Source organism: Oryzias melastigma, linkage group LG12 (genome assembly GCF_002922805.2).
Source record: "Oryzias melastigma strain HK-1 linkage group LG12, ASM292280v2, whole genome shotgun sequence".
In the NCBI taxonomy this organism is placed as follows: domain Eukaryota; kingdom Metazoa; phylum Chordata; class Actinopteri; order Beloniformes; family Adrianichthyidae; genus Oryzias; species Oryzias melastigma.
In genome coordinates, this window is record NC_050523.1 from 11,554,365 (window position 1) to 11,578,437 (window position 24,073).

General features: G+C 36.4%; 1 protein-coding gene across 2 annotated transcripts in view; it reads right to left on the reverse strand.

Annotated features, from left to right (window-relative positions):
• Positions 1-2,481: 2,481 nt before the first annotated feature.
• pappaa (pregnancy-associated plasma protein A, pappalysin 1a) overlaps positions 2,482-24,073 on the reverse strand; it is a 106,068-nt gene continuing 84,476 nt past the window's right edge. For both annotated transcript variants that reach the window (XM_024299572.2, XM_024299571.2), the window contains exons 20-22: positions 22,743-22,814; positions 21,735-21,833; positions 2,482-7,416 (exon numbers count right to left, since the gene is read on the reverse strand). In XM_024299572.2, the coding sequence (XP_024155340.1) occupies positions 7,312-7,416; positions 21,735-21,833; positions 22,743-22,814 (276 nt within the window). In that variant the 3' untranslated portion in view covers positions 2,482-7,311. The remainder of the gene's footprint in view (positions 7,417-21,734; positions 21,834-22,742; positions 22,815-24,073) is intronic.

Here is a 24,073-nt window from a genome sequence, read left to right on the forward strand (position 1 = left end):
TCTGCAGCCGGTGATGCATCTCTTCCACAAGCCTCCCCAGGTTTCTGTTTACTACGCGTTTTCTGCCAAGAAAAGCCACATCATTTCCATACGCTGGGATATGTTGGGGATCTCTGATAGTTCTGGTATGTTTGTGGAATGAACCTTCGTATTATGATCTAGTTCATTACAAACAATGACCTATTCACAAAAGTGACCTCAAACTTCTCAATGAGCCAATCCTAGACGCAACACTGGCGTTCGTGGAGTTCTAGCTGGAGCTCGCCACCTGCAGAGGTTTAAGCATCAGAATGGGGAAGAAGCTGCAGCTTAGATTGAGATACTGCAATTAAAATCACATTAAATTAAACAAAACTTTTTTTTTTGTGTGTGTATATTTGAGATGATTTTCCACAAAGCATTAATGTAACATTTTCAAGGCATTTTTGATACATTTCTCTTTATTTTTTCTAATTTTTGATCAATTAAAAGTTTTAAATTTGCTCTTTTAGTTCTTTAAATAATCCAAAAAAAGTTAATACAAATAAAAGGTGACACATTTGATGCGGAAGACCTGAATTTCCCACAAGAAAACACTAAAAATGCTGGTTTTACGTCAATGTTTCTCGAGTTTTCTTTATATTAGGAAGGTAACATCAACACGGAATGCTTTTCTTTTGTGAAAATTAATTATCAATTTAACTAGTATTAAGATCTGTATTTTAAAACAGTGAGCAGCTTTTAGTTCAATACAAGTTTAGACAACAATGAACCCTTCAGAGGAAAAAAGTCATATTTAGCATGTAAAATTGATTGTTTTACTTAATTAAAGTATAAAAATACATCATATTTATTTTTGGTTTAACTTATGATAAAGTTATATAAAGGATGGATATATGGAAGGTTTGTGTTTGGTAGCGGAGCCGCTACCAGTGTGTAAGTGTCTGTAACTGTAAGAATGCGCCATTTATTCCTAAAAAAAAATCTAACAAATAGATTAAACTAAAACCCTTAGATTTATTCTGAATGTTTTTTTTTATGTTTTTTAGGTATATGGATGGGTGACAGATTGGGGAGGAAAGAATCCATTGAACATGTATGCATCTAAATCCAAAATGTTCATTAGTACTTAATTATTTTACCCTTACTTAACTAACTGCAATACTGGATATTGCTACATAGTTATGTTACTAAAAATAAACAAAAAAAAAAAGTGAGAATGGCAACTTTCTCTGAATGGAACAAACACAAACCACCTTAACTAAATCAATTAAGGATACTAGATATTTGCTTAATCAATTTGCTCCTGACTTTTACCTTTGTCTATAGTACACTTCAATACCAGTTGGCCTTCAAACATAAATTATTACTCCACATTAAATCACCAAATTCACCACTATTCAACAAGACAGGGCGCTCAACTACACTTGAACACAAGAACAATTTTCCGTAAGAGATCGTAGATCCAAATCACGGAATACTAACGTATATTTCTCTGCAATTTAAAAAAAAAATCAAATTAAAAATAGACAATTAGTCAAATGTAAATGATTTTTTTGGGTCATATGACATTTTAGTTATTTGTTTTTTGCTTATCAAGGGGTAGTCCAGGGGTCGGCAACCAAAACAGCCATTCAGACTAGTTTTCTACTGATCAAAACCTAGAGGGAGCCACATAGATTTACTTTAGCCTTTAAGAAATTTGAAATATTCATTACCATTAGAAAAAAAGAAATAAATGGGAATTATTCCTATTTTTTGGCACGATCAAAAGCAAAAATATAAATAGAAACTAGCATCTCTCAAAATATGATTTTTTATTTTTTTTTATGTTTACCTTTTACCTTAGTAGATGCCAAATTAGCCAAAAAGCTAGCTCTTTGCTTAATTTTTTTTTTTTTTTTGCTCTTTGCTTAATTACTAGTTAAACTCCAAAATAAACTAAATTTCCTCAGTAAACTAAATTGGTCAAAAATGATACCCTGTTGCTAAAATAGAAGCTAAACTCTAAATTAGCCTAAAACATCTCAGTAGATAACAAATTAGCCAAAACCTTTAGCTTATCGCTAATTTTTTTTAGCTAAATCAGTAGAGACCAAATTAGGCAAAAAAAAGCTAACTTGTTGCTTAATTACAAGCTAAACTCCAAAATAGCCTGAATTTCATTAGTAAACTAAATTACAAAAATAAAAAAACTTAAAAAAAAATACTATTATTTTATTTTTCTTCAGCCAGAGAGCCGCAGGTTGCAGACCCCTGGGGTAGTCTCATAATCCTTTATGGCTTCTTTCACCTCCCTCTATACTTTACTGTTTTACTAAATGTAAATGATTCATGTTTTCTGTTTTATGTCATGATGTTACTCAAAAAAATAAATCGTATCAAATCAAACAATAAATTAAATTTAACTTTGGAAAGTGTCACAAAAATGGTGGTACCACCTCCAAAACTCTCAGCAACAAAAGTAGTTTTGCATATAAAGAAGTGTCGACACAAAAGAAGTTTATGCTCACTTTAACCAGTGTTTTATTTTTACACAATAAATGACAGCAAAATGAACATGATACTCATCTTTATGACTCATTCTTATGAAAATATAATACACATCAGACATGATTTGCTATGTTTCAGAGCACCAAAAAAATAGATATATAGCTAGAACTGTGGAAACAGAGAGAAACACGGGCTGAAACACAAACGTCCGAACTGCTGTATATGTGCCTGAAAAAGTGCATACTGCATTAGAACCAAAGAGAGAGTAGGCGATTATCAGGGGGGGCAGCTACGTAAGTCTGATGGCTACCTTTTACAGTGTTGGTGAAATTCCCAGCAAACACAAACATGGATGGATAATACAGAACAATACACAGAACAGAGCAAGGAAAACAAAGCTGTTTTTTCTTTTTTTTTTTTTTTTTTTGATGGCGGTCAACTCGGACCAGATTTTGAAATTGACCTTCTCAATGCAGAACAAATACCAGTCAAGTTCGATTGTAAAGATCCATTTCAACGCACTCCCAAGGCCCAGAGATGACCTTTCTGATTTGACCAATCTTGACAACAAATAAATAATATATGACTCAATGGATAAAATCATGGTTTAGACAGCTGACAACAGTGCTTGCACTAAAGCCATTTGGAACAAATAATTGCTGACAACAAAGTGGTGTAGAGTAAAGCATCACAGATTTTTTTTTTTCTTTTTTTCGTCTTGCAGGTGATACTTTGACACAATGCACAACATTTCACTGTTAATTTATTTGTATAATAGTTATGATAAAAATCAGTCCGAGAGCCACGGCCAAACAGTTAGTACATGGTTTGCAAATACAATCATCATGAAATATTATTATTTACATCTTAAAATATATTTGTAGAGCGGTTGGTTACGAAACGATGCAATAATACCACTATATATATCCATGTAATATGCAAATACTTTTTTTTGTTTTGTTTTTTTGCCTCCTCACTTATAGTAAAAACACTACAGTTTGCCTTTTTTTATTATTATTATTATTATTATTATTGACCGGTGGGTTAAGAAACAGACATGATAGGACCATTCTATAACCAGAGGCCTATAAGAGGTACTTTATGTGTTACGGCACATAAAGGAAATGTCTCACAACAGAATGGCACATCAGTTTTTTTCACAAAATTCTGTGAATGAAACATAGTACAACTCCTTCCTTACTCTCCCAAAAAATGCTCACTGTAGACTGCAACTTTCTGCCATTTTTGCGCAAGAAGTATCTTTTGGTGGTAAACATGTAGAGGTATCCAAGTCAGTTTACAAAGAAAAAAATAAAGACACAACGGGACAGGACGAGCAGGTAAGAAGGCCCTAAAAGCTGGGGAAATATCCTCTCCCGCTTCCACGAGGCCAGACTGATTCCAGTCGCCTCGCGCAGGCGGCAGGCATACCCGACAGTGACAGATGAGGCAGTGTGTCGAGGAGAAGGGAGGAGGTGGGAGTCCCAAGGAGGGATGGCTGCCACCCTCAGGGGGGAAACTCTGACTCACTGGCCTCAGCTACCATTCAGCTGCCCCCCTCCCCAGTCCAGGAGCAGCAGCAGCCTCTGTGAGTACACACTTCCACAGCTGGACAAACAGCTACACAAGCCAGGAAAAGTAGCCCACCCATCCCTAACTTCACTTGCTACCCCACCACCTCTACATCTGCCCCACCCAAGAACATTTGCATCAGCTGCCATCCCACCTCCAACACTGCTTTTTTTTTTTTCTCCATTGTTTTTAACCCCTTTTCCTTTCTCTCTGCTGTACATTAAATCCACAAATTGTACATTTTATTTTGAAAATATTATTTGCAGTTCTATGCATGTAAGTATTCAAGCACTACATATTTGGTACTCTTTCAATGAATTCTTGCATGACTAATATGTGCGAGAAAAAAAAAAAAACATTTCTGATTAAAAAAAAAAAGATATATAGATAAAATGTCCAACCAATACTTTTTTTTGTCTTTTTTTTCTCCAAGCGCTGTCCATCTGCACGGGATGACCAGAGGAGCCTCAACTGTGAACCAGCGGAGACGAGACTATACGAGACTAACAGAAGAAAATAACTTACATGGACATTAAATATAACTTAAAGTATAACACTCTTAATAAATAATTCCACTATTTACACCTTTGTTATGTGACTCAATAAAATAAAAAAAATGACATGTAAGCAGCAAAAATTACAGGCATGAGGTACAGCAAGGGATCCGGTGATGACTAAGGTGACAACCACATCCGACGAGGAATCTTTTTTTTTGTTTTATTGTGTCCTTTCGGGGAACTGAAGATTTTTTGAGTTGGCGATTAGCTCGGTTTGGATGCTTATTTTTGCAGAAGAAGATGCGAGTAGTTAAAGAAAGTAATCTTATAATGAGTGTTTGATGAAAGTCAGCCTTTTGTGAAAAGTCAAATCGGTGTTTAGGCAAACTCATGGAGTGTTTAACAAAGGTCAAAGGTCAGGAGAAGAGTAATTTAGATGCAGGTAATTCCCAATTACCCCACAATTTAGTGTCCTATAGCAGGCATTTATTTCCCTTGAGGGAAATTTCTGACTTTGACGTATTTGGGATGCAATTAAGCAAATAACATCAACTTAAGTCATCTTTGGCAGGGTTATATCCATATAAAATATTCCACGTGATCTTTGAGGACGACACCAATGCAAATATTTCATAAAAGTTCCAAAAGTCAATCAAAAGAAGGAACTTGCAATCATTTAAATTGATTAAGACTTGTAAATATTATTATTGCTCACATTTAAATAAAACAAAAACACTGTTTTCCTATCAATACATTTTTTAAAAATTGATATGTTATTGTTTAAATAAAGGTAGATTCAAAAATGTTTAGGGTGTAAATGTTATACTTCACATATGAATAAATACGTGGAGTGGAAACCTCATTATTTTTACATTACTGATAAAAATGAGTTTGAATTTAAAAGGGGAATTAAGGGGAAAAAATGACTAAATATCAAATAGTTTGCTTTACATCACCATATGAAACAAATAGCAGCTTTGAAATACTTTTGAGACATAAACCTTTTCTTCTCACATCACAACTACAAAAGTGCAGCAACTGAGGTTCAAAAATGCAAACACTGATTCAATATTTTTTCCAAGAAATGACAAAAAAGTTGTACTTTTGGTGGAATAAAATAATAATAATAATTATAATAAAGAAAATTCCCCTTTTTTGAATTTCCTTTTCACAATATTTGCCTTGCAGGGACAATTGAATAATATAAAAGATGTGTTTGGATTGTTGCAGCAGATGAATAATAATAATAATAAACCAGAGTCAACCTGGAGCAGCAAGCTGTGGACCAAACATGCAGCCTTTGTAATCGAACGTGCACGGTGAGAACGCATGTGAACCGTAACATCTACTATAGCAGCTTGGTAGGTTATGGGGACAAGACGAGGTGCAGAAAAACACCGTTTGAAGTCCACTTTGTGTTGAAGCAAACTAGAAAGTTTTATAAACCTCGGGTCGCATCAGGACTGCAATACCTGTGATGAGCTATACATCCAAATGTCCTTTTTTCTGTTGTTTTTTCGCACACCTCCACTTTTTGTCAAATACAACCATTTTCACGGAACATTCTGAGGGCTAAAAAGCTACATTCTGAACAGGACTGTGGTGCCTTTTTTCAGTTTAAAACTTGATTATGACAAAAAAAAAAATCTGGTGAAATGATGAAGACGTTTTCCCTAACATCGAAGGCACCCAAACCCTAAATTAGGTGGCAGATAATATCCTTTTTGTATTTTTATTTTTTTTTTTGGGGTAGCTGAGGAGCGTAGTAAGTGGATAAAAGGAAGGAAGTTCCAAATTAAGTCTGGATCCATTTATATGTCCAAAACAAATATATATTTTTAAATCTGCTGTTGTCTAAGCTGCCCAAAGTGACCTTTTTTAAATCTGAAATGTGAAAAACAGGAAAAAAAAAATTTCTCTATGTATAAAATTCCAAAACAATTTTTCTTGGGATTCATTATTATTATTTTTTTTAATGCTTGTTTTTCTGGGAATTTCCGTTCGGCTTCTTGAATTGATTCTGCAACGTTAAAAAAAAATGACCAATATGGCTGTCTCATTCCCATCCGAGCTACTTAATAACCTCTGACACCCATTTCAATAAACACACATCATTAAGAGGATATACCATTTCTATTGTCTATTTAAAAAAATGTATAAACAATATCCCAGCTTCTCCGAAAAAGGTGCTGAACTTGCCTTCAACGTGTAAAAATGAACATTTTTTCCTTCATATTTTTTTTTTCAAAATGCAGCACCTGCGTCCTCTCAAACCCACCTTGCATGTTTGGAATTGACCTTTGGTTCAGTCATGTGACTGTAGAGTGAGGTAACTAAAGCAGACACTAAAGCTGGCACAAAACTTGACAAAAGGGAAACTATCTAGGCTTGGTTACATTTTTTTTGTTTGTTTTTCAGAGTTCCAAAATGTCTGTTTCATGTTATATATCTTTTTTTTTTTTCTTTCATGTCTGTATGTGGTTAAACAACAGTGCTGCAGGGGCTACTTTCCTTCTAGCTGAAAACAATGTTTTTCTGTGGAGTCTTATGAGTTACATCCTCTTCTCAAAATGATTTTTTTTTTGTGGAAGCTTTTCAGAGGACTGGAGTTGCAGTATGGATGGAGAGGTAAGCCATTGAAGCAGCGTGTGCAGGATGCTGGCGGCCAAATGGACTATGAGGGGAAGGGAGGGGGTTCTGCTTTGACCACTCTGTTGTGTTGGGGCGTCGGGGTCCTGGGATGATGAACGGAGGTCCCAACTCAGGCTGATCAACCCAGAGAGTGGACATTCTCCTCTTTCCGGTTCTCCATCGCGTTGGGATCCCGACAGGAGCACTCGTTCCGTATGTCACAGGACATCGGAAATGGAATCACCTACAGACAAAAAATAAAAAACAAAAAACACACATTGAGTCATAAAAAATAAAGTGTTTGTTTATTGATTTATGTTTGATTAAGTGATTTGGGGCCTCAGAAATACAATAAAGACAAAAAGATCTAATTATGTGAAACTGGAATTTTACAATCATTTACATTATTTGCTGTGTTTGTAAAGTAAAATAAAATTGTTTAAAAAAATTATTAAATTGGTCTAATAAACTGTTCATCAATGAAACAAAATGTAAAAAAAAAATAAAAAATGTAAAAACTATCAGTCTAAAACATGTGTCTTAGTTAAGCTAAAAAGTTATGGTTTTAAAGTTTTAAAAATATAGTTTTAGTGTGTTTAATAAAGGTAAATCCCGTTCGGCCCGTGTTCTAAGGCATGTTTTGAATTTCAGCCCCCTGTGCGATTGAGTTGACACCACTGGTCTAAAAAGGGTTCCATTTGGGTTAAGGATAAATTTGGTAATATCTTAGTAGACAGACATGGTTTTACAAGTTAAGAAAATGTAAAATTAAAAAGGAAAAATCTTTATATTTTTCTTTGTAAGAGATTCTTTACATTCTTATGTTGTTTCATTTTGAAAAATCTACAAAAAAGTCTAAAACTACAAGCAGAGCAACCAGCTCAACAGACAAGAGAAGTATGATAAAAAATATTAAAAATTGAACCATTTAACCCTTTAACATCAGAGCTCCAATGTTTATGTTCTTAAATTTACAGTCATATTTTAATAGATTAACACAATCATCATAATTCTAGCTGATTCTGAAGGAGAAAAGTGGCTCATGCAATTAAAAAATTACAGTATGTTAAAGATTTTGTGTTTAAGCGTCACCGGTAAGGTGATAAAGAGTGTTAAAGGGTTAACCAATTCAAGGTTTTATCAAAATAAAAAAAATAAAAAAAATTCCACATTTATTTTATTTTCAAACTTTTGAGTTGACCCAATAAGATTTGATCATGAATACCTGCTTAAAATGTTGCTAAACCTATATATTTAAAAGTTTTTTAAGCTTATAAGTCTGACTTTTTAATCCAAAATATGAATTCAAGCAAACGTATGGATCTACTTCAGAAATTTACCAAATATACCAGCCTGTTGTGAAACTAAAGCTTGAATTTTGTTCTGAAATAAGATTTTTATTTTAGATAAAGTTGAAATATTATTAAAAAATGTTTATTGTCATCGCAAATGTGTGTTGCAAAAATGAATCCAACAAGAGAGAATACATGTTTACAGTAGGAAGCCTCTAAAACTGTACCTAATTCCACACTGCGTGGATTAATCAAAATTCTGTTTCATTCCTTCCTGTTGCTTCTCACGGAAGATCCATGCTACGCCACAATATGGTAACACCCCAGCGACGGCTTTATTCAAGGTTTGTTTTTCAAATTGGGGTACAGGTGAACTCAGAGGCTGAAGGCGAGCGGCCGTCTTGCATGTTTTCTGACGTCACTAGATAACGCTGGTGATGCATCATCAGCACCAGCTGCTGCAGCGTTGTCTGCTCGCTCGCCTCCCAAGGGGATGGTTTCAGCTGTTTTGGTCCCTCCTCTCCTCTCTCAGGCCCAACAGAAAACACATGTGCTCCAAAGCCATGTACGGCAGGCAGCAGACCAAGGACATGTTTGTGCTTTGGTGGACAATATTATCAGCTTGTGAGTCCATGATGCATCTGTGCATCGAGAGTTGCTCATGAGACTAAGACATGGCCGACATAGAGCTGGCAGCACATCGTATGTCAAAGACAGCTATTAACTTTATGTTAGTAGTGAAAACTTTCTGGCTGCAGAATGGAATAGCTGTCCAGCTATTACTAATGCCTTAGTCACAACTGCCCCTACGGGTGGATACGGGCTATGACTGCAGATGACAACAACAGCAAACACTTAAGCAACAAGTAAGGGTGAACATGGAGAGATGCAGGCATGTCATTCAGATTTTTATTTATTACAAACCATACCATTAGAGAGAGCTGTTAAAGTGGTGATAGGACGTGTATATGTGTGTGCTCAATGCTCATTACAGTTATGTTATTTGCCCATATTTCTACATTTTATGGCAATAAAGTAAAAAAAAAGTATTACTGACTAAAAACTTCTTATGCTAGGTTCATATTGGGCTAAGAAACGCACTTTTGAGAAACTGCTTTCAATTAAAATTCTGTAGAAACGTTCATATATGCATGTCGGCGTTCAAAACTCTTGATCACACACTGTTACGCAAGTTTTTGAGTCCGTTTTCAGGCTCTACGCACAAAACTTGCAGCCATTGAACACAAATGTTGAAAGTTAAACCAGTAGAGCCAATCAGGGACTCGGATTTGGTAGTGTCCAAGTCACAGAAGTGTCAACCATTTGAAAAGTGATGATAAAGGAGGAATTGATCTTTGTGGTCTGTGCCTGACTGGAATTATATGACACCAAGTGTTATATATCAGAATAGAGCTGTGAAAAAAAAAATCTCTGGAATATTTGCACCGCTTGAACATTTTTGCACCAACCCACTTCCAACTGTGAGTACATGCGCTAGTATCGTGCTAGATTTTACTTTACTAAATTGTAAAATCAGATATTTTTCTTTCTGTTGCATCTTGCGCTAAATAGCTACAGAGACATTTAACCTCAAATTGTGCTTTAATTTATTCTATAGTTTGAGTTTTCTTCACTAATGCAGGTAAAACAACCAATTAGTGGCAAAAATAACCTTAGGATTTAAAGGCAAAAAAAGGACACTTTAATCTGTGAGTTTTATATTTGGTTTCAGCTTGCAGTGTCAGGTTAAGAAAACACAAAAGTGAAATGTCATCGCTGCCCATAAATGCGAGCCGGGGAAACGGCACACATAGTTGTGAAAAAAGAGAGAATTTATAGAAGGCAGATCTGTGGCCTGACACAGGGCAGCACGCTAGAGGAACAGTGACGCATGTTTCCCTTTGAAATGGGATACAAAAAAAAGTTGTGTGTGTGTGTTCGGGTGGTGTTCCTAATGTGAGGGCCAGGTGGGCAGTGCCCAGACTCCACTGGGAAAATTAGGCCTACGTGTGACGAGTTTACAAGCCAAAGGCCGACACACTTGAGAAACAGCTGTCAACTGAATGACCAGTGTTTCCTTTGTGGCGTGCTGAAGCCAAAAAACGTGGGGCTCCTCGCTCCCACCTGACTTCTGCTGTGTTTAGCTTTTATATTTGGTTGACGCATTCATCTTGTTTCTGTTAAAGTCTCTCCCTATCTGTCCTTTGTTTTATTACTCCCATCTCTTGCAGCATACCTTCCCACCCCTCCAGACTCCCGTGCACGTCACTGCAACTTCAAGGCTAGTCGTGTTTATCTCTCTATCAAGAGGATGATGGTGGGTGCCAAATCTGACATTGTTTCCTTTGACCTTGACCTCCAGGGTGGCTGGACCAGCTGCCACATCTGGCCTTGACTTAGGGTTCTCTCAGGGTGGCTGGGAAATGGGGCTGACAAGCCTTGTGGGCCTAGGGGCCCCTCCTGCTGCCCCATGTCCCAGGGCTAGAGAGGGCAGGGCAAGGACACCCACTAACAGCAACATGAAAGCCGCTCTGAAGAACACAGACCTTGTCAGAGCCCCATCCTTCCATCTCGGGAACAGGTCAAAATAACACCGAGTTCCTCTCCTCATTTCTGTGTGAGCTGCCTGTGTAAGCTGGTGCTTAGAGGAGGGAAGGTGGTGTTAGGGGCACAGCGCGGGGGAAAAGGAAACAGCTCTGGAGGTGCATGCTGTTATAGTCAATGAATGAGAAAGTGACATGATCAAAAATATTTTTTGTCTTGTCTAGTCAGTCTATTTCAACTCAAATACTCACTTGAAAGCTCACAGGACACTGTGCTGCAAAACTAAAACAACTTACATAGATGAAGTTACTTATTCTTATCCTTCATGAAATAAGTAAATAATACATTTAAATAAATAAATGCATGATTACAACCGCACAAATAGAATGTGTACTTTTATCAAAAAAATTAGATAGATAAAAGCATTTGATTTGCATTAACCAAAAAAGTCTTTTGAAGTTTGACTATGTTGAATCACATTAACATAAAGGTGCTTTTCCCACCTTTATTTCCCATTTTATCAATTTCTCCCAGTCCTTCAATTTTTTATATTCTAAATCAGCACTAAATATACTACAGCAAACGAATGGTGTTATTCATTTTTATTGGATTCTTATAAACCGCAAAAATGTGTGGCGAAATCTATTTAAACCAATCTTTAGATGATGAATAAAAAGAAAGTACTCATTTTAATAATTTTTGAATGAAACTGTAATTTCTAATCTAGAGCAGGGGTGTCAAACTCCTAAACATACCATAGGTACCATAGAATAAACGTTTGTTGTACACTAAGACTAAATTTTTAAAATAATAATTATAATTTGTTAAAAATAACAATAAGTAATAAAAACAGGTAGGACTGTTATTCCAGAATAAATTAACATTAACCTTAAATTAATATTTCACTATATTTTGTCAAAATTATACAGGTTATAAATAAGCGCAAGATAACATCGGGCCATTAATAAGAATAAAAAAGAAAGATCTGGAGGGCTGTAAGTAATTACCCTTGACTTTGACATATGTGATCTAGAGCATCTTGTGTCAAAAAAATGTACAATTTCCCATGAACATTTTTTCAGTCAAAAAAGTAACCTAACACTGCTTTTATTTATTTTATTTTTTTTAAATAAATATGAATATAAACAAGCAGAACATGAAACAATCCCATAGTACAGAAAGGTGGGTGTTCAGGACTGAAATTTAGCAAAACTACTAAATGGTTGGAGAATCAATCGTACTTGTGGTCGTCAAATTCAAAACTTAAAGAACACTAGCTACTCTTTTCCCAATTTAGAAAAAAAATAAAACTAAAAGGAACCAATGGTTGCAATCAAGGGATTGTCCTTTAATCAAAGCTATGGATGCAATGTTAGCAAACACAATGGGTAATTACCAAAAATATAGAAACAAGCTATTTACTGTAAAAAAAACAAAAAAAAAACACACATGCATGTTAAGACAAGTTGGTTATGGACTTTATTAGTTGGACAAAATCAGTGCTGCATTTTCTATCATTGTTTGGCTTTATCATCTCCTTTGCGAGATGTATGAACTTTTCTTGATTTGAAATTCAAAGTATGTTAAAGTTGTGAGTCTATGAGATAAGTGACTTCTTATTTGGCCTTTGGAGCTGCTGCATCTTTTGAATTCAGTTGGTGCAGAAAAATGTGTTCTGAATGCTGCCCAATACCATCCCTGAACCCAAAGATGTACTTTCTTTATGACCCATGGATACCACAACACCAAGTAAACATGCAGGGATTTCACAACAATACTACAACTCCATGGGGTTATGTTTGTTTGTTTTTTTTTTGTAAGAAAAGAAAAAAATCTAGTATAGCTCTGCAATGGGGTTGCTTTACTTTCTGTGACACTTAAATCCGATGGTTTAAAAGGAAATATGACTTAATGTGGCATCAGAAAGTCCTGAGAGAAAATGCTGATTTTTTCAGAGTTCTCGGCATCATCTGACCTCCCAACAGACAATGATCCTGTTTTATCTCAGAATCATGCCTAATTAAAAAAAAACAGAAATTGCACAAAAATGTTTGCTCTATGGGCTTACCGAGTGGTCTACAACTTTGATATTTGTGTGGGCCGCCATCTTTTGCTCACAGACGACCTGAATCCACCCCATATCCACCCATAGGGGCAGTTGTGACAAAGGCCTAAGGGTGTTTTTTGATTGGAGATTTTGATATTGCAACTTACAACTCTTAATTACTTTAATAAAAAAAGCCCAACCATGATCAGGTGAAAGAAATAGGAGTTGATAGATCTTTACACCTCATAAATTGAACTAACTGATGGACAGTTTTTCGTGTATAATTACACAAATTCATTCGCCCCGCAAACAGGCTTACACTCCACGCAAACTTTCAAAGACAACCCATCAAACAGCCAATCTTAAGCCAAAGGCTCCTTAAAATCCATACCTCCCAGAGTCCTTAAATAATATTTAAGCATGGAAATTGAATTTCCAAAAATGCTGGCAAAGAAGCAGCAGTGTCTCTAACAGAAACTATCAATAAACACAACCTAGCAGCACTTGTGTCCATATGTCTGCAAAGACTTCAGAAGTGGAGTCTAGCAATTTCAGTCACACATCTGAAAGGCACACAGGGCTTTTACTACGTGAGTCAACAACACAGAGGTTGGTGGTTAGCCTTGGATATCAGGGACCATCAGCTTATATACAAACATCAATCATGATAAAAGCAAGTCACGTACTGGGCTTACTTGTGCCAAAGTGAAAGCTGTATACAGAACTTAGGGCATGGAAGGATTTCAGCACTTAACAGAGACTCTAACTTATACAGAAAAACATACAGGCACATTCATAAAAAACTGTCTTGGAGAGGCCAAGAATATCCAAGAGAAGTATTCCTTCCAAACTATATGGGGGGCTACAAAAAGGGTCTTGCACAGGGAACCCTCAGAAAGGAATACTCCGTATCCACCCCGCCCCCCGCCCCTGCTTCTCCAAATCCAGCCAACAGCTTGCAACCATTAAGGGGAGATCCTGTGGTGACCTTACGTGCAGCCAGTCCTTGCACCTTCAAAGCTCCTGGGGTGGAACAATACACAGCAAGTCATCCAGAACTCCTTAAATAACAGATCTTTGCCAAAACAAAAAAAAAGCCAGAGAAGTATTTGCTGGAAGGTAAAGTAAAATAAATGTCCTGCGTTCCACTGCTTTTCAGCGTATTGACATCTTTTCTTCCCCTGCTGCAGTTACTCAGCTCTGACTGGGCTGAAATTTTGCGTAAAAGAAAAAAAAAAAAAAGAGACAGGAGCTGTATGGAAATTTAGCTGTAATATTTCCTGAATGTCCTCAAAGAGGATTTTAAACTGTTGTTTAAAGACAAAGATTCATTGCTCCAGTTTGTTTTTTTGATCAACACACAATGATACCATATGTGTCTGCTGGTAAAAGTAACTTCAGCTAGAAGGCATGAGCATATTTTTTGTCAAGTGGGTAATATTTCTTCCAAAGACAGATTATTGGTATGAAAGTCTGGCTTTGAGAGAAAGTGAGGGATAGAAGGACAACTGACTTCAACTGGACAGTGTGTGAGCTCTTTTATGGTGTGTCATAAACGCACATACTGTATGAAAGAGAAACAAAAAAACAAGAGTTACTTGAAGTGACAAAGGAAAAAAAATAAAAGACATGTGAGAATGAGAAACTGATGTCTCGTTTCAAAACAGCTGTGTTCTTTTAGGAATAAAATGTCAATCTCAAGCCCTAAAAAATAACTTCTTATGGGCAAAGTAGGAACATTTTAACCTTTGCCCAATTTTACCTGCTTTTAACTATATATAACTATATCATAGCCATCAGATTTTTGGGGTGTTTGGTCAATTCCATAACAACGTGTATTCCTTGTGCTATTCTAGGTATGTTGGCGTCGGGAGAGGGGTCATCTGAACCCCACTAGACAGTGCGCAGAACTTTTTTTTCCCAATGATTTCATCAATATTTGTAATGGATAACACATCAAGACTTGGGTCATAATAGCACAAGGGATGACCCTGATTTTATATATATATATATATATATATATATATATATATATATATATATATATATATATATATATATATATATTAGGAGAACATCTGGTATGTATTGAATCTATTGGACTCTAATTAAATGGCTTGAATGGAAAGCTTACGCTCTGGCCAAATTGTGACCAAAAGGAGACCATGCATGTACAGTTGCTAGGTGTATTTTAATTAAATGCAATTGTCAGTGATCTAGTGTTTCTCTGAATAGTTAGCTACTGTCCTGTTATTTGATGGTGGTATCACCTACTAGTGGAACTGTGACCAGGACCCTAAACATGTAGACAGGACTCTACATGGGAGAGGAGAAATATCTCAAACCTGCACTTCCACTGGAAGAATGTTTTTCCATTTTGACACTGAACGCTTCCTTGGCGCGTTTCTCAAATTGTTTTTGTCCTCCCAGACCAGAATTTGTACTTTCAAAGGGCCATCCAATGTCCTTCAGGTGAACTGGTTAATCCTGGCCTGGTGTTGTAGGTCTTCTGTGTCAGTCTTTTGTACAGATCTTCACACTGTGTCAGATAGACCACACCATACTTGTTCCTCTATGTATAGAGGTGAACCAGATTTTGTCATAGTGTCTTGATGGGTTTGAAATTGACGAGGATGTCGTGTATTGACAATGTGAGTTGGCATTAAGCTTCACACTTGATACAGAAGGGATGACAATCCTGTTTCTCTATTGCTCTCCTGCTTTCCTGGGATTGGTCTTGCAAATGGTCCTATACTTGGCTTTCACCAAAGTCCAGCTGGGACAACCACAATTTCTGAGGGCAGTGTTTATGAGTTTGGACGCTTGATTTCTGCCTGGTGCTGTCCATCCCAAAAGAAAACCACAGAGCGGGAAGCAGAGTATTCTGGTTTATGCTAACCAGTCCAGTGATCTGTAGAGTGATGACACTGAACACCTCCACAAAAATGTCATATCACAGAAGAACCCCAACACCAGTCAGAATTCAACCTTCAATATGTACCTCAAATACATCAAAAAGGGAAATATAAAGCTTTTCTTTTTTAAATAATAAAGACGATCCCGGGGACGGTGGCCAAACTCCAAACTACGAACGCTAAAAACATAAATGGTCATAAATTTGAGTTCAGATCAAACAAACTCAGCTGCAACACAGAAAAAAAAACTCTTCATCAAAAATGTGTTTTCAGAAAAACTTTCACAATATTCTCCATTTGAAGTCTGGACAACAAGTCCCCACAAGCGGGGAAAACACTTCCTTTAGTTGTCACCCAGCATGTCTGTGAATCATCAGTTCAGAAAGGAGGAGATTGTCAGTAATGACTTACAGAATCCTTTTGTCATTCACTGCATCTTGTTTTTCTTGTTTTTGTGTACCCTCGTCACGGGTTGCGTGTGTGGCATACATGTGTTTGGCTTTCTGGGAATCATAATCACATTTATAGTGCCATGTTTTTGATTTGATGATTTGAGTTGATCAAATATGCTCGCTAAATGAACAAGTCACATCTATTGCCTGATAAAAGGGCAGTCAATCAAATTTATTTGGGTTTTGTGAACATAAATAACATTTTTGAGGCTTAGCAATAATAATTTTGATAATAAACCTAATATAATTAAACTAAATCTATCAAGAACTTATGTTTCTAATTTTAATATTATTTATTCTTTTTCTCTATTTAAGTATTTCTCATACTTTTATTCATCCATATTCCTGTTTTCATATTAATAAGAGTAACAATATTAAAAATGTTTAAAATGCCTATTTTTGATCCTTTCATTTATCACCATTCCAAAGTCTTCTTTGGAGGAAGACTTTGTTTTTGATCCACCACTGACTAGGGAACCAAAAAGTATTTAAAAATTACAGCCAGCTTTTGTTGTTTTCCAATAAATAATAGCAGGAATTTGTACAAGTAGCTGGAATTATTTCAAACCAAAATGAACTTCCTCTGTACAACGCAATAACAAAATACAAAACAAAGCAATAAAACAAATTATTTTGTTTGTTTATGGTTTGCTCCTTTGTGAAGATAATTAAAAAAAATCTTTGGTTTATTTATTTAAACATTTTTGTCAAACCATATTTGACACTTTTTGAGTCACTGACATTAAAGGCCTGAACTAATAGAAAGAATTTTGTTCCTTTTATTTTGTCTTTTAACTTTGCAAATATTTTTATTCATGTTTTATTCTATTCTGAGACATCATAGGGAGCACTTCTCTTTTAGATAGAAAGTTTTGATTAACAGCAGCTGGTAGGCTGAGCTCCTACAGGGAACAGAGAGCAAAAACAAACTCAAAGCAGCTTAGCAGCTACAGGCAGACACACAAGACTCAGAATTAAGGATCACCCAAGCATCCACATTTGATTGACTGAGCAGACACTTGTTAAGGATAAGTCATGTGGTTAAAATCATGGATGTTTTGACAAAAGCACTTTTTTGGTACAGAGTTATTGTCGAGTCACTGTACACATTTTTTGACTTTTTTTTTTAGCAGTTACTAAAACAGCATCTATAACAAGAGGCTTTTTTAGTAATGATTCAAAATTTCATAAAAAGGTGACTTCTGTAATAGGGCTTAAAATCTGTGATTTAAAACCATATAGAGGACTAATATGAAAAATGATATAAAAAATCATTTTTTGCCAAAAGTTAAGCAATTTTGTAAGAAAATAAAGGAAGTAAAAAATTACTGTATGTCAAGTACATGTTTGCTATCAAAGTATTTTTTTTTTTTTTTTCATTTGATGATTTTCATTTGATTTCTTCATTTTCTGTTGCTAAAGTCTGATTGTGCTTCATTTACAAAGAACAATTTTAAAAAATTCTTAACAATTATCAGCACCGAAGAACATTAATGTCCCACTCTGATCAACTTTTGATTTTTAATAAAATTATGTCAACCCAGAGCATTTTCTTCATCTCAAACGAAATTTATTGTCAACTTCCAAAAAATTTAATAAATAAATAATTTACGGAGCCCCTAAAGGAACATCAAAGTAAAAAGAAATAGAAAAATTGAAGCAAAAGAAGGTTTTTTTTTCTTTTCAAATTGAAGTAAACATTTTTTTATTATTATTATTATTTCTCTGGTTAGTACCAGTTACTGACCACATTTTTTTTTAATAATAGGAAAAAATTACATTTAATTTTACATTTACTTTATTTAAAAATAATGTTTTTAGCTGCAATTTTTGTTATTTTTTTTTAACTTCAATGTCACTTTAGGGGTGCATTTGAAATGCTATTTTGAGCTTAATTTTTCTTTTAAATATTTGTCAAAAAATGCCAAAAAAATTATAGTTTTCATCGTAATGGGTATGGTGCATGTTTATGTGCATTCATTTTTGTTTGCATTTGTATCTTTTTAGCAGGAAAAAAAGTGTTCTAAAAGTGAATGTGAGATGCTAAAGTACTTTTTAATACGGTACAAGACAGTAGGTGCTGTCTTGTGTTTGGCCTTCTCTATCACTAGGTTTTGTTTTTTTTTTTTAACATTTGAGCAACTGAAATTCTTTTTTTGACCTTTCAGGCAATCCTTAAGGGAGAAGTCCAACAGCTGACATTTTTACAAGTTTAAAGATAAAAACATTGAACTTTAGTGTAGGGAATTTAACACAAAAACATGTTTCTCTAAATCTTAGCATTAAATGAGGATGTCTTCTTAGTTTATTGCATTCACAAATATAACGTTTAACACTCGCCGTGGCCAGCTTATTCTCACCCAGTTCAGTCACTCATTGCCGCTGTTGTTTAATGGAGTCTATTCTCCCACTGTGGTCCGTCTGTAAAAGTGAGTTATGCGAGCTCTGCCAAAGCCCCTGTACTAGATCGGGGTCAGAAGATGTAGAGGTGAGATAGCATCAATCAGCGGCAGCAAAACCCACTTTAAGGGTGAGGTCACTTCCCCACAGGGTTGCTCCTTGACTTTCTGCTTCCATTTTGACAGTCAAGTTATGAATATTATGTCAATACAAATCACAGACTTCTGGTGCTCTTTGTAGTATGATATAAGGTATACACAGAGAAGATTTTTACTTTAAAACCAGGGTTTTTTTCCAGTTTGTAACTTTTTTATTCGTCCCTGCATAAAGCTAAACCACATTAGTCTGTGAATAAATCGGGCAAGCTATAGTTACAATTTATTATAACCAAAAACCTTGGATAATTAAAAAAATAACAACTGTAAATTCCAGATTTTGCAACTAATAGTGCAGAAAAAAAACATAATATTATAGAAACGATGTGTGATGTTTTTGTGTAACTGAAGAAGTTCTGCAGGAAGACATAGTCAATGAGATACATACTTAAAAATGATCCAGGCTGGATTTACAGGAGTACAACTGAGGTCCCTTGCCATATTTGTAGGAACAGGTCAGGCTACAGAAACAGCTGCTGCACAACAGACACTACAACTGGTTTCACATCTCTTGCCAGGAATGGATGGAAGGAGTCACACAAAACACTATAAGTGTTTAATGGCATTGTGCATTTAAGATGCATTGCAGGATTAAATCTCCATAAGATGCAATGTTTTTAAGACAGCCTGATAGTAGAAGGACATTTTCATTCGTTTGCTTTTTTAAGGTGTTTTTGCAACATGTTGGCACCATACTGCCACCTTGTGGCTCCTGTCCTCATTATTAGAAAGCTTCAGGTCAACACGAAGCACAGATGAGTGACATTCTTGCTAGCAGCAAAACTGCAGCATTCGGTTCTGTCTAATAGTTGCTGAAAAATTCCCATTAGTTTGGTAGTTCCCGTAAAACTGCCATAATTAGGAAAGGCAAACTTTTTGACAAATATTTTGAAAAGCCTGAAAAATTTTGGAACACCGTGTTTTCCGCAATAAGGAACACTGCCAACAAATTGTCTTTTTTTTTTTCAAGCTCATGTTAATTATAAAGTACACTATAAGATGCATTAAGAGTCACATAAGTCTACAGCAAATGTTGCTTTGACTAGGCTAACTCCCAACCTTTTTAGTAACAAGTGGATAAAACACAGTCTGACACCGCTAGGCTACATGTTAGCCAGGCTAGCGTGTTCACAATGACACCCAGTCTTGTTTGGAACTGGTGATAGAGCGTTGTGTACCTCTCGATAGCCGTAGACATCAGTAAACGCAACCAGAATTTTTAATTTATCTGGCTTTTATGTGCACCTTATAGAGGAGAAAATACAGCAATTAATGCTAGACTTTCGACATACTGGCGTGGTCCAGTCCACTTAATGTGGTCCGTATCAAGCTTTGAACCTTGCATCTGGTTCGTATTCAGACTGCTCTCGAACCACAGCTTGTAAACAAAACCAGGTCACTATAGATCTCTTCACTAATTGACCAGGAATTACGAGGGCAAGGCAAACCAACAAGGGAAAGAATAATGGAAGTCTTACGCTTTGTCAGGATAATTCACTTACTCAAATGTTATATTTTGCTGACCAGTTTTGAACTCCTGTATCAACATCAGGTACTACACTGGCATGTAGTACACTCCGGCATGCTGCAATGTGGCTACTGGCAAGAAGACAACTAAGAAGGTACGCTGATAAGTGTCCATGACATAGAGAGAGTCAGGAAAACAGTGAATATATCGTTAAAAGTAGTTTTAATGAGCCTGCATTCATCCGACCACATTTCAAATCGTTGCGGTGTTATGGCATTGTTTTTAGGAGAATTCTGTTAAGGAACAACAAGGTAGCTTTTAGGATGACATCACAGCAGTGCCACGTGCATGCCACTTAATGAGACACAGATTAACATGCAAGAAGCATCCTCAGTGGTGTTAAAATAGACGTTCTAACAAAAAAAAAAGACAGTTGGATGCTATTTGCTCCGATAAAACGACAGTCATTGCTTTATATTTGTTCACGGTTCACTGGTTGATTTTTTTGTAATCTTTTGACATCATGTGACGACTGGCTATGGTGGCCGTTTTGGTCCAGTTGTTCTGTTCTGAGCACGGATCGCATTCAGACTGAGAAGTCTCAGAGCGAACTGAAGCTCAGTCCAACTGGAAAAATGAACCAAGACCACCTCGAAAGATGGGTCAGAGAACGGTTCCTGGACTAGGGTCCGCTTGGGTGTTTTCAGGGAAAACGGATTCTCAGGGAAAACAAACTCTGGTATCCTTTACATTCAGTTCTTTAGTGAGAAGCTCAGGAAAGATGCCGAAAAGATTTCAATTGACCTGGTCAAAATTTCATTACAAGATGTGTACATTGGTTAAGACTCCTAAAGATGCAAAATATAATCTGCTTGCATTTTTTGTGTTAATGCGGCTCTGTTATCCACAAAAACACTTTTTATGGGGTTGTTTTGCCTACTATTTGGCTAATGCTTCCACACAAGCAGATAATACTCCATATAAATCTGGAAATGTTTCATTCCAGATTTTCTAATTTACTCCAGACATTTTCTGTAAATGGAGGCTTCTCTAACAGGAAAAAATTTCCCTACAACAGAGCCGTGCCTACTGTGACAGGTATTTACAACTGCGCCATTAAAAGTGGAGCAGGGGCTGCCAAAAGGGCAATTCACAATTAAACTTCATGATTTTGCTTTAACTCAGGAAATTTACGAATCTAAACAACAACTGCATCGCATTTTACTGTTCTTGTATGCAACCTCAAATAATGGGGGTATTTCGCGCCGAAGCAGAAGCAGGCCTCCTACCTTCTTGGTCTTGACAGTGGATTGGCAGCAGTCTCCTCCATCATAGCTGCAGAAGGCTCTGTTGTTGACAGGATCACAGTAGTTGTCTCCTTTGAAAGGCTATAAAAATGAAAGAAAAACCAGCAATAAAGCGAAAACTTTTACTCATGTATACGAACCACCCTCTGAGCTGCTATTAACATTCAAAGCTCTCAGTTCTGGAGTCCACGTTAGCATTTCAAAGCCTTTGGAAGTCTTCAAATGAATTTGCTGATTAATATGATACATTAAGTTTTCCTCATTCTTCAATGTCACTTGTTAAGCCCTTAGTCAGGCCAGACCTGTAAATCAAACTGACAACACCATAAACTATTCACAACACAAAATGCTCCAGTAAGGTGATTTATTAGGAAGGCCCAGCCTTCACCGCTTTGGTTACCAATCAGGTTATCCAACTGGCCTTAACTGAGCACATGACATCATTCTTCCATGAACTCTCCCTTGTGTCGAACTCACTTGTAAGTGGACCAGTTTTAGACGAAAGACAGATTTGGCTAATGTTGACACAGTCACACTTGTGGAATATTGCAGGAGCTAAAACAACTGTGATTACATCAGATTACTGAATTAGTTGTCCATGACTATTAGTCTGATGGGAGACACCCATGTAGAGCAGCGGCAGCAGCTCTGTTAACTGGCTCATGGATGTCTAAACAGCTACTGTAAACAGTACTGAAACCTCGGAGGGAAATAACTTTATATTCTCATTTCAACACAGTATGGGACCCTGATAAGGCCCGGAATTGCCCGATGCGACCAGAAATCTGTCATCGCTTATGTTTTCAGTGCTTTACTTGCACAGCTTTTGCCAGTTTATAGTCTGTCTGCAGTCATTTGGCCAAGTACAGCTCATAAAATTTTATATTCTGCATTTCACGTATCAAAGGTCAAGCAAGGTCAAAGAATTAAAGTATATTAGATCACCATGTGGTGTAGGAAAGCATTGCTCCATGAATGCATATCTCTTACCTCACATCCTTTGATGCAATGGAGCAGCTCTGGAGGTGGATACCATTTCCTGCCCATTGTACAAATTATACTCTGTAAGATTAAAAATACAACAAAATTTGCTTATTTGAAATGTTGGTAAACAAATGCACTTCAGAAATGGAATAACGTGGATGTCATCAAAGGGATTTAAGGAGAAATTCAAGGAGTATTTATTTCCCAAAATCTTCTTCTACCAAAACTTTTTACACCTCAGAGTAAATATGAATACATTTCTAAAATACTCAACTTGATAAAAGTTGTTATTCATGTAATGCGTGTTCAAGAATGGGCTAAATGCAATTTTTGATTGTGCTTTGTGTTCACTCGGGACAAGCAGGGACCTCCATCTTTGATTTTTTTTTTTTTTACTGTTTACTGCCACATGTCTGCCACCTACAGTTGGAAAAGGCTTGGTGTGAAAAGTTGATGCTGTGCAAATCTTTCATACCCCAATTTCGATATATGGTAGACTTGGTGTCATATAATTACGGCCAGGCACAAATGATTGATTTATCCTCATGATCAATTTTTAAACGTAAAGTGGACGTCATCCACAATGACAACTATACAAAAAGTTGCTGGTAGGCTGTTTGAAGTTAAAAGCTGGAGAGGAAAGTGTGGTGCACTGGGGTTCTGTCCTCTATTTTCATTCCCTCTATTCCTTATCAACTATTTTTCATATAGTTTTCCTTTTCTCTGTTTAGTGCAGTGCGATTCACATGTTGTTCTATATTTTAGGTGGCTCGTCTGCGCTCCTGTTCTTGGCTGTGGACCAAGTCTCTGGCTCGTCTTGGAGCGGGAGAGATTTCAAAATCCAGGTGGCTCGTTGGCACTCCTGTTCTTGGCAGTGGACCTCGCCTCTGGGTTGTCTTGTGTCCTCTCAGCTTTCCCAGCTCCATCTGGATGAAGCCCATGTGCTACACTATTCAAACATGTAGTTGTAGAGTTAGATAAGCTAATTCCTCTTTAATAGTCCTGATATTTTGCATGTCCATCCTGGAAGAGGATCCCTCCTTCATGTGGACTTTCCCGAATTTTCTTCTTTTTTTTTTCCTTCCTTTTTTTTTTTAGGAGTTTGTCCTTACCGAGAATGGGGGGGGGGGGTCTAAGGGCAGGAATGCCTAGTTTAGCTTAGTCTGTTTAGCCATCAGCTATTGTCTATATTTTCTGAATTACCATTGAGACAACCGTATTGTGATATTGAGCTATATAGATAAAACTGAATTGAATTAAATCTTTTTGTCTTTATCAAAAATTTGCATCCTTGAGAGGCGGAAGTTCGAAGTTCGAAGTTTGCTCAATGGTTGTAC